This window comes from Oryza brachyantha, chromosome 6 (assembly GCF_000231095.2).
Source record: "Oryza brachyantha chromosome 6, ObraRS2, whole genome shotgun sequence".
NCBI classification, from domain to species: domain Eukaryota; kingdom Viridiplantae; phylum Streptophyta; class Magnoliopsida; order Poales; family Poaceae; genus Oryza; species Oryza brachyantha.
In genome coordinates, this window is record NC_023168.2 from 2,938,069 (window position 1) to 2,948,804 (window position 10,736).

Below are 10,736 nucleotides of genomic sequence, written 5' to 3' on the forward strand. Positions count from 1 at the left end.
GGCCCTCGTGCGTGGGGCGGAGGAGGAGGCGCGAGGGCGGCGAGGAGGGGGACGCGAGGAGAGGGGGGGAGGAGCGAGGCGGTAGTAACGGCCACTGCGCAGGATGTCCAGGGGGGACTGGGAGAGCGGTGGGTTTTTTTCGATTAGGCCCTTGTACGATAGTGATATTTCCACCGGTTTGTTGCAGGGGCTTAATTGTGTGGCTGATGTATGCAGGATTTGTGGGGTTTGGACTTGTTTGGAAATTAATATTAAATTTGTTGTAAAATTAAAAGGTACTGGTATGTTTTATATGGTATTGGTAAAATTACAAGATTGGGAATCTTACTGTCTGGTCTGAGTGGTCTGGTCTGAAAGTTATTATCAAAAAGTTATGATCACCTTCTCGGGATGTATTAATTGTTGCCGGGAATTTGTTTGTAACGTGTGTTTGTTCCGAGTAAAATATAATTAATGTCGGGTGAGTAGATATGTTATGGCAATGGTATCTTTAAAGATGTACCTGTGTAACTGGGAAAAAGACTTGTATAGCAATTTTATCGTTTTATTAAATTGATATGGCATGTGTATGGTATATAATTATTAGATGTAGAAGAAAGTTTGTAACCGAACATGAACATGGTTTCGTTGAACTTCAAGTGATATTGTAATTTTGATCTAAAATATACTACAATAAATAAAAGAGGTCATCAAAATAATCATGTAATGTGGTTGAGATCTTAGGTGATTGAAGGAGGATGTAGCTTCGAAAGGAGAAAAACACCGTTAAACAATTATTTGAGCTTTAATTGAAAAGTAGTTAACAAGCCAAAAAAATAATGAGCAAAATCGTTTTCAACCTTAGAAGAGATGTGATGTACTAAGTTTGTTTCATATTGTAAGATTGTTTAGCCTTATCTAAATTTAATAATTGATAAATATATATATATATATATGTGTGTGTCTAGATTCAATAGCATCCATATGTATCTATGTAAGGCTAGAAAGTCTTACACTATAAAACGGATGGAGTAGCAGTGATGTTATGAGAAGAAGTAATTTGATATTATGACATACTTATACGGCTATCAATTGAAATGTTGTTGACATGTGCCTTAGCAAGTAGATCTTCTTGTTTTGGATAGTAATGACACATGACGATAAAAGTTATCGGTTTTCTATGGTAACTTAGCTTGTGCTCCCTTCCTTGTCTTTCCGACGTTTACCCTCTCAGCCTTGTTTGTAATGTGACACTTTCCAAAATGTTAAATAGTATGTTTCTTGCAAAATATCTCTATATAAAACATGCTTTAAAATCACATTAATCCAATGTTTAAGTCTTTCCAACTAATACTTAATTAATCATATGTTAATCCACAATCTGTTTTGCCTGGTAGGGGCAAGAGTTTACAACATGCCTAACACAATCTTAGTTGTAGAGCTGAAAAGAACCTCCTGTGTTTGTGGCCTTTTGCGCTTTGTAATTACCATCGTATCGTCCATGTGTTGCAACAGGATTTTATAAAAAATATCATTGACACGTTATTAAAGTGGAGTTAATAAAATTAGTTTGATATATAGGTCTCAATTATTTTTCTTTAATAAATATGAGTGGGTTGGTGAAATAGGAGAGAATGGTTGGTGAGATAGATGACAAATTTACCATCACTCACCCATCACCACTGTTTCTTTTTATAGAAGTATAGATATAGTGTATAGACAACTAGAAGAGGAACCAAGGAAGAATGACGATCAAAACCGGTGGTAGCTAGTAGTTGCTAACGAGCAACTAGCTTTTATGGTTTATCTATCTAGCTGTCAATCATGAACCATTTTTACCACATAAAAAATGATGAAGCTAGAAATATTGCCAAGTCGCATATTTCAACTCTATGTACTCACTTCAAATAGTTCTTCAATGTATCTTGGGATAACATTTATTTGTGAAATGTGCATTTATGGTGTCTAAAGTATTTACCGAAATATTGGGAAGGGGTGGGGAGAGGGGAATAGTTGTTGTTAGATATTCTGGCCAGGATCCATAAAATTAAGGTAGACTGCAGTGCCATGGTTCATAGTACTCCACATGATATTACCTCTATTTCATAATGTAAGATGTTTGATTTTTTTGTTGCAACGTTTGATCATTCATTTTATTTAAAAATTTAGTATAAATATAAAAAATGACAAGTCTCGTTTAAAGTTATTTTGATGATAAAGTAAGTCATAAGAAAAATAAATGATATTTTCATAATTTTTAAAATAAGAGAAATGGTCAAACATTACAACTAAAAAAAGTCAAACATCTTACGTTATGAAACAGAGGAAGTATTGCATATGCTTTAACACCCCTCTCTGTTCTCCTAACTCTGCTGCTGAAAAGTCCTTGTCACCGTGTTTTTTTGGTTGATATTTGATAAAAGATGAAAAAATATCTGACTTTTATATCTATCTAATGTCATAAATAATAGAATTAACTATTGTAAAGTTAAAACTCTATTTTAGAAAGATGAGATGATGAACTTTTATATAATTATTTTTTAAAAAAATATCGTTTACCAGTTCCAAAAGTGTGTTACGAAAGCCAAGGGAAAAGCTAAAAATAATCGTAGAAAAGAACACAACCTTATGGACTCATGAAAATGTATAGAAAACAAAGTGCCGTATGTTTTTTTAATATAATGTGTTTTAGTTTTCTCAAAGTCAAACTTTATTTAATATTTTTAAGTTTATAAAAATACACTAACGTCTACTATATTAAATTAATATCATTAAAATTCACCGTATGCCTTGATAGTGTTTATTTGATATTGTAGATGTTAACTGTTTTTTATACATTTGGTCAAAGTTAGGGAAATCCATGTATTTAAAATAGATGGAGTAGAGCGCAAACAAAAATACATAATACGAGCTTTTTACCATCCTTAGGAAGACAGCTAAAGCTAACATATTTTCTAATGTAAAAACTCGGTATTTATACATAATAGATATCAAAATTTTGATACATGTATGTACGTGTGTGTGTATATATATATAAACTACACATTATTTGCAGATTTTCCTTTTCCAAGACATCAAAGTTACGTCCAGAGACTAACCTCCTGAGGTTTCATTGTGGATGTGTTTGCTGAATTCATTCCAATCCACACATTCGTCAAACACATACTTTACCATCTATTTAAGGGTAGGGGTGGACAGAAAGCTCGTGGCTTGTTAACTCGCTCAACTTGTGACAAACTCGGCTCGTTTCATTTTTCTAACGAGCTGAGCTAGCATTTTAGCTCATTAGAGATAACGAGCCAGCTCGAGCTCCTAACGAGCTAGACCAAAGACACAAGATTCACCGGCGTTCATTGATTTCACCCTATAATGCATGTGTTCAGTACTTCATAGGTTCACCATATGATTTGTTGGTTCAAACTTTAATATATAAATACAATTTCATATGATTTGCATGTTTAAAATAAAAGTTTGCTTGCATAACCTATTAAAAAATTATTTAGGTTAACTTTTTATGCATGGCTCACGAGCCTAACGAGTCAGCTCGAGCTTTATAACGAGCCGAGCCGAGCCGAGCTGATTTTTTTAGCTTGTAACGATAACGAGCCAAGCTGGCTCGTTATCCAGCCCTATTTTCAAAACTCCCTGCAGATATATTGGCAAGGTAAACAAGATACACAATATTCACCACGCAGTGGTTTCTTCATAGTATGGACTCTGTATGAACTCATTAGTAGTTTATTCTTGCAGTATGGCCGTCAGAGTAACCCTCACCGATCTTCGCAATAGTCATGCAGAGGTCAGTGGTGCTATCCTCATCAGCACCAACCTTCTATAGATGACATGGACATGTTGCGCAACTAGAAACACGGCTCAAGTACTTTTCACTACTGGAATTAAGCATATGCTGACCTTAATGTGTGTAAGCAGGGCTAATTGTCTAAATCAGAACTTTACCTTGGTAAACAAACAGTGGCAGTAATTCAGCTTAGATCTTTTGACTAGTCATGTAGGCCAACAGTGTTTTGGAACTTCGTATCCCTGTAATTGCACATCTATCGGCAACTTGAAAGAGTTAAGACTTAAGAGTCAAATATTTTTTACTTTTTAACTATTCCTGCAATCTACTATGGATAATTCTATAGTTCCACTTCAAAATAGATATGTAATGGCAGTTAAATATGCATGCTCTCTCAGATTGATGATGCGCATGCATCTTAAGCCTGAAATTGCTTTGATGAGTGCAGTTGAAATGAATTCAAGCTGATTGATAGAGACAATAAAATATACAGATTGAGAGAACCTCCATATCAACATGAATATATTATTAAAATGTCAAATTCTTGCACAATGAAAACAACTGATGACTAACATTTTCTTCTAATAAGCTCCTTACAACATGCTCCATAAATCTTCGAAAGGTATAATGTGCATAAGGAAAGAAAATAAACTAACCTTCATGGATTCAATTCAAAGATTAATTACAGTGGATGATATTTAAAAAGAAGCATGAAAAGATAACTGATGAGCATATAGTGTGAATGACACATACAAGAATAATGATACCATAAAAGAACCATAATGCTAAGGGCGCTAGAAAGCAAGGGTTGTTTAAGAAACTGTGCGAGGGGAGTTCAACAATAATGATTAGAATGCTCTTAGCCTCTTACCATTTTGTAGAACCCCTTAGATGTACTTAATTCCAACAAGATGCTATAGGAGATTTTGGAGCTGGTATTGCTTGTTAATAGTTTCAAATATTACATATTTCACACACCTTTCAAATAACACTGTGCTTACCCGACAGAAGAACGCCACCACATCAGAAATCAAAACATAAAGAACACAAGTACACCCCCAACTAGAATTACAATGAAGAAACTAGCAGGTGAACCATGCTATGGAGCAAATCAGTGCAAGATGTTCACCAGCAAAGCCATTGACATCTCTCAGAGCTATATCACTTCAATTCCTTCCGAGGGGGAGTGACCGGCATGAATAAGTCTCCTTGAAATCTGACTTCTTGGACGATGTAAAAATTGATGCATATACTTCCTTATTCGCATACGCTGGTGCATGGTCAGAAGCCTTGAACCGCTTGGCTGAGGGAGCCTCCCCCTTCTTCCCATTTTCAAGCTTATCAGCCCCCGCCATTGCAGCAGCAGCAGTAGCATGCTTACTCCCACTTAGCCCATTTCCCACCTTCTTCTCCTTCTTTTCCTTCACCTTTCCCCTCTCCTCCTCCATCCTCTGCCTCAGAGCTGTCACCTCCTCATCGGTTCCGTTGAGCGGCATCTTGTCCGCCTCATCAAACTCCTTGTGGCAGACCAAGCACGCCGAGCTCTTCACCTCCTTGAGAGCCTTCACGCTGAGCACGTGGCCACACTTGCGGAGGGCGAGGAACTGGTACTTCCCGTTGAATTCAAGCCCAGTGATCGGGCACTGGAACCGGACCTCCTCACCCGCAGCATCCGCGTCAGGCTTGGGATGCAAGTGGATGGGGATCATGTCCTTGAGGCCTCGGATGTGCGAGAGCGCCTTGGGGAGGCGCTTGTGGAGGAGCGCCTCGACGAGGGCCTCCTTGTTGAAGAGGTTCCCGAGGCGGTCGGCGACGGCGGGGGCGGCGAGCGGCTCGCCCGAGAGCGCGCAGCAGGTGAAGCGGGAGAGCCGCGCCTCGTTGGGATCCGCCTTGTCGGGCTTCTTCGCGAGGTACATGGAGAGGTAGCAGTCGCGGGACTCGGCGCCCGTGGCCCCGCCGTCGCCGCCCCCGCCGCGGAGCGCGCGGAGGCGGAGCTGGATCGAGCCCGACGGCGGGAGGGACGCCACGGGCGCGGTGAGAGGGAGCGGGCGGCCATCAGCGGTAAGGTAGAACGACGACGACGACACCGGGAGCGGGAGCTCGCGGAGGAGTTCGGAGACCCGGAGGCGGGACGGCACGGTGAGGCGGCGCGCCGGCAGGGAGAGGTCGTCGAGGCGGAGCACGACGTCCCTGGTGGTCGCGCGCTCCCCCATCCTCATGGTGGCGGCTGGCCCGGCGCTAGGGTTAGGGTTTCGCCGCCGGTCCGGTGGGGAATCGATACGCAACTCGAGAAGAGGACGGACGCGGAGACGAGACGAGACGAGAGATCTGAAAGGAATCGACGTGTTGAATGCGTCGTTGTGGCGGCGCCGCGGGCCCACGTTGCATGGGCCTCTGCTTTGCTTCCTCCGCTTCCGAGAAAGGCCGGTTCTTTCGGCCCTTGGGCTTTTCTGGGCCTTAAAATAGACGTGTTGCCCGGATTTTCTACATCGGCAATTCGGCATCTAACGATAAGACACCGTTCAGACGTTATAAGATTTCCTGTTTCAGTCTAAATTCATATGCATGCTAATTAATTTAGATAATATATAAATGAATTTAGATAAATTTAGAAAATGTTGTAATATGGAATGAATGAAGTGTGTTTTATTTAAAGGAATTTATCTAAATGTTACTTTAAGAAAACCATGTTAATCATTTTTAAATTTTTAATAACTAATATTCAATTTATCACACTGATAAATACACACTTTTACTTTCTCTAAACCACCCATCTCCGGTGTGCAATCAATTAATTGAGTGTACTTTCATCGATTGGTGGCACTCATGCTCCCCGTTCTGGTTGTATCTGTCTCCCTCTGGTTACTCTTCCTTTCTCTTTGCCAAATGCAGCCTATCATTTTTGTTTTGGTCAATTTTCATTTCGTTTTTTCACTTTATTTAAAACAAAACTTAAATTTTCAATATTTAATTAGGAGTTTATTTCAAGGGTTTTTTTTATCATAGGTTATTTTTTAGCCTTAGCTCTTACATCACTGTAAACATATATATAAAAAATTTATTCGCAAGCTATTTCCCGTTCGTAAATATATCGTTTATTTTTTTCTTTCAAAAAGCAAAAACATAACCCCTAAATTATCTCTAACAAATAATGGCCAACCCCAACAATGTGTTTGTTTCATTTTCTTTTACGAGCACATCAATCTAGCCTCAAAAGTGGAGCTGAGCTGCTCAACGACGTGCGTGGACGCGTACTCGGATCCTTACTGTCTGTCGGTACTAAGCAATCGGATCAGGGCAGCAGCATCCATGGCCTAAACGGCCTGGCTGTCTATTCCGCTGCAACGATTAGATTAGTTTACCTTAGCTGAGCCAAAGCCAACCGACCAACCCATCACGAGTTCACCACGATCTTGTCTTCTCCCACGACGTGCTGCCATGGTAGCCTGCACATCTTGATATGGCTACCGCGGCTGCAAGTCTTCCCCCTGCATCAGCAACACTGACATTACAAGTCAGCGCATCAGAATCAATAATGCTGCACCAACTAGTTCGTGCGTAAACATTTCTAATAAGTTATTTACTACTAGAGATTAAAGAGATTAAGGGGGCGTTTGGATCCCTTGCACTTGTCCATGTCACATCGAATGTTTAGATACTAATTAGAAGTATTAAATATAGACTATTAAAAAAACCTAACCAGTATTTTGGACTATTTCGCGAGACGAATCTATTGAGCCTAATTAGTCCATGATTAGTGAATGTGATGCTACAATAAACATTTACTAACCGTGGCTTAATTAGGCTTAAAAAATTTATCTAATGAAATAGCCTATATTTATGAAATTAGTTTTGTTATCAGTCTATTTCTAATACTTCTAATTAATGTCCAAACATCCGATATGACAAAGGACAAAAAAAAGTCCCTGTATCCAAACAACCCCTAATTAAGATTGAAAAGAAAAAAGTTATGGTGTTTCTCGATAAACCGAAACGAGTGGGGTGAGACGATAGTTGAAAATAAAATAAGAAGATTTTTAATTGAGGAATGATGAATGAGATAAGTAGTGCTGTGAATAATGTTATAAATAATTATATTTTGATATAAGATTTAAATTTTAGAAACAAATATATTTTGCAACGGAGGAAGTATAATTTAAGGTGCATTGCGAGGCGACGGAGTTTCATGGCGCGTCATATCTAACATTCTGATGGCGCGTCATGATCAGGGTTTGGAAATATCATTTTTAGGGCTCAAATCGTGAGACGATGATACAGCGATAATTGCGATTTATCGTGACGATCGACAAGGACGAACAATCTAACTTCGTAAATGCTCTTCTAATCGTTGCGTTTATATAATAATAAGTGGGAGTATAATTCACTGATCAATTTTCTTTTTCTCATCAACAAATGATTGAGAGGAAGAAAAGGTACAACGAAGGATACAATCTTCGTCGGCCAGCTTCGGTCATCACTGCGTCCCGCCGGCGCCGCCGTCCTGCGCGCGCCGGCCAGTGTCGTCGCCGGCGCCGGGAGTGCCGTTAGACAGCGCCGCGGCCGGCGAGGTCGGCCGGCCTGCGGTCGCGGGGTCGAGCATCTGCGGCGGGCCGGCGTGGCGGATGGACGGCCGGGAGAGGAGCGACGCCGAGGAGGTCGCCGAGGAGATGGCGGAGGCGAGGGAGATGGGCATCAGGCAGAGCCCCTTCCCCTGCAGGTACTGCATGGCCGTGCCCATGTCCTCCTCCATCATCTTCGCCACCTGCTGCTCCGTCACCCGCATCCCGCCGCCGCCGCCGCCTCCGCCTCCGACGCCGCTCTCTCCGCCGGTGCTGCCCTTGCTCGCCTTACCGCCGCCGTTGCTGCTCGCGTTGCTGTTGCCCTGCACGCACGCAACGCACGTCAGAGCCGAGAACTACAGGGGCACGGCTCGCCGTGTCGGTGACGGTGAGCACTACTTCTTCTTACCTCCGACGACATGCTCGCCACCAGCGGCGCCATGCCGGCGGCGCCGCCCAGCCGGCTCATGCTGAGAACCTGCAATGCCAAAGCATCCACGATGACATGTCTGATCAAATCCTAGCTGCCATCAGCATCAACTCACTGAGCTCACAGCACGCAAACGGATGATCTCACCTTCACCTGGAGCTGCAAGAACTTCACGTAGTCGATGATCTCATCCAGCATCGACGCCTTGTCCGTCTGCGAGAAATCAAGCAAGAACTCCACTTGGTCACCACATTTCTTTCAGCAAGATTAACTGCATAGTAACATTCAGATCGAGCACGCAAGAAGCAGATTGAGAGAAAAAACGCATCGAATGCACCCATGTGCTCATTCACTGAGCTTGATTTCTATCATCTGATCAGTCTGAAGACTGTTCTTCAGTTCAGAAATGGGATACAGAAAATAATCTTCTTGACAATGTCATTGATACGACACCCATGGCTATCATTTTAAGCAGGAATTCAATGTTCAGATGAGAGGAGTGACCTTATTGGCGTTTGGGACTAGCTCCTGCAGCGATTTCATCCGCTCCGCTATCCTCTCCCTCCGAAGCTGCGAATGACATGAACAGAAACACACAATGTTCAGAACAAAAAATGCTAAGTTTTCCTTCCTTTCTTTTTTTTTGTTAGAACGGTGTAATAATTGTAGGATGATTTCGTGAACACTGACAGGTTTCGGTTTGACGTGATTGATCTGTCAGATTTAAGCACGAGGTAGATCAAACATTTCTGCTGTCGTGAGCAGACATGTCTAGAGTTCTACTATAATTTTAATGAAGTTCAGAGAAGAATGCGACTATGCGAGTGGCATGCATACACGTTCGGCGATGCTGTGGGGGTCGGTGGCTTGCCCTCTCCTCGCGCGCACCCGCTGCTGCCGCGGCGGCGCCGTGCCGCCGCCGCCGCCGGAGGAGGACACGGGCGCCGTGCCGCCGCTCGCCGCCGGCCCTCCGAAGCTCTGCCCAGACATTGATCCTCCCTTGAGACGACGACAAAGGCGATCTTTTTGAGTCGGTTTTGCAGAAAGAGATTAACGAAAGGTGGGTTCTTGGCGAGCAATCGGTGTGAGGTTACCTGCCCGAACGGCGGCTGCCCGGCGGCGCCGCCGTGCACCCCGAACCCGTTGAACAGCGCGTGCTCGCCGCCCTGCACATGGAAAAAAATTATTTCTCGTCGGAGAAGGAGGAGAATATTGTAAAAGGAAGGAGACGATCGTTTCCAAGAAGCGGAGCACGCACGGCGGCGTTGGGCGACTTGAAACCGCCCTCCATCTCCTCCCGCGGCGGCACGTTCGTCCGGTCCGTGAACAGCGGCAGCGGCGAGAACGCGCCGCTCCCGTCCTCCTCGCCGCCGCCGCCGCCGGGAGGGGCGAGGCCGCCGGCCTGCCGGTGCAGGTCGCTGAGCTGCAGCATCACCGGCTTGTCTCCCCCGCCGCCGCCGATCTGGTGCTGCCGGAGGCGCGACGCGAGCAGCGCCGACTCGTCGAACACCTGCGCCGCGGCGGCGGCCGGATCAACCCCCGCCCCCGCCACCACCTCCCACGGCGCCTTCCCCGCCGTGCCGCCGCCCAGTTCGGCCCACGCCGACGGCAGCGTGGACAGCATCTGGTCGAAGAAGTCGTCCTGCGGCCCGTCGCCGCCGCCGGCCGTGTCGCGGCCGCTCGGCTGCATGGAGGAAGCTTAGCTTAGCTAGCTCGAGAGCAGCTAAGCCGATAAGCTGCTTGCTAATTTAGGCATAGGCAGCAGAGCACAGCTGCACACGGCGTCGTAAGCTGGTTTTATAATGGCGATTTGGGTCACAAATTGTCTCTTAAAAAATTGCAGAGATTTATTAATCTTCAGTTCGTGCGGCAGTTCAGAGCGTTTTTATAATCGGTGCCACATTAATTTTCTTGGACTTAGTTTAAATGGTTGACATATACTCACATACAGTTACAGCTGGTGTATGTG

The 10,736-nt window shown here is 43.8% G+C and overlaps 2 protein-coding genes across 2 annotated transcripts; both read right to left on the reverse strand.

The window, feature by feature from the left end:
- Positions 1-4,697: 4,697 nt before the first annotated feature.
- On the reverse strand, positions 4,698-6,099 carry LOC102699410 (replication termination factor 2). Its single transcript, XM_006655791.3, has one exon. The coding sequence runs from the start codon at positions 5,995-5,997 to the stop codon at positions 4,945-4,947; it is 1,053 nt and encodes a 350-aa protein (XP_006655854.3). The 5' UTR covers positions 5,998-6,099; the 3' UTR covers positions 4,698-4,944.
- Positions 6,100-8,037: 1,938 nt separating this feature from the next.
- LOC102720336 (bHLH transcription factor RHL1-like) lies at positions 8,038-10,457 on the reverse strand. Its single transcript, XM_040525433.1, has 7 exons — positions 10,026-10,457; positions 9,862-9,933; positions 9,605-9,766; positions 9,272-9,337; positions 8,915-8,980; positions 8,747-8,815; positions 8,038-8,660 (listed from the first exon to the last, which is right to left on the reverse strand). The coding sequence occupies exons 1-7, from the start codon at positions 10,455-10,457 to the stop codon at positions 8,253-8,255; spliced, it is 1,275 nt and encodes a 424-aa protein (XP_040381367.1). The 3' UTR covers positions 8,038-8,252.
- Positions 10,458-10,736: the final 279 nt, after the last annotated feature.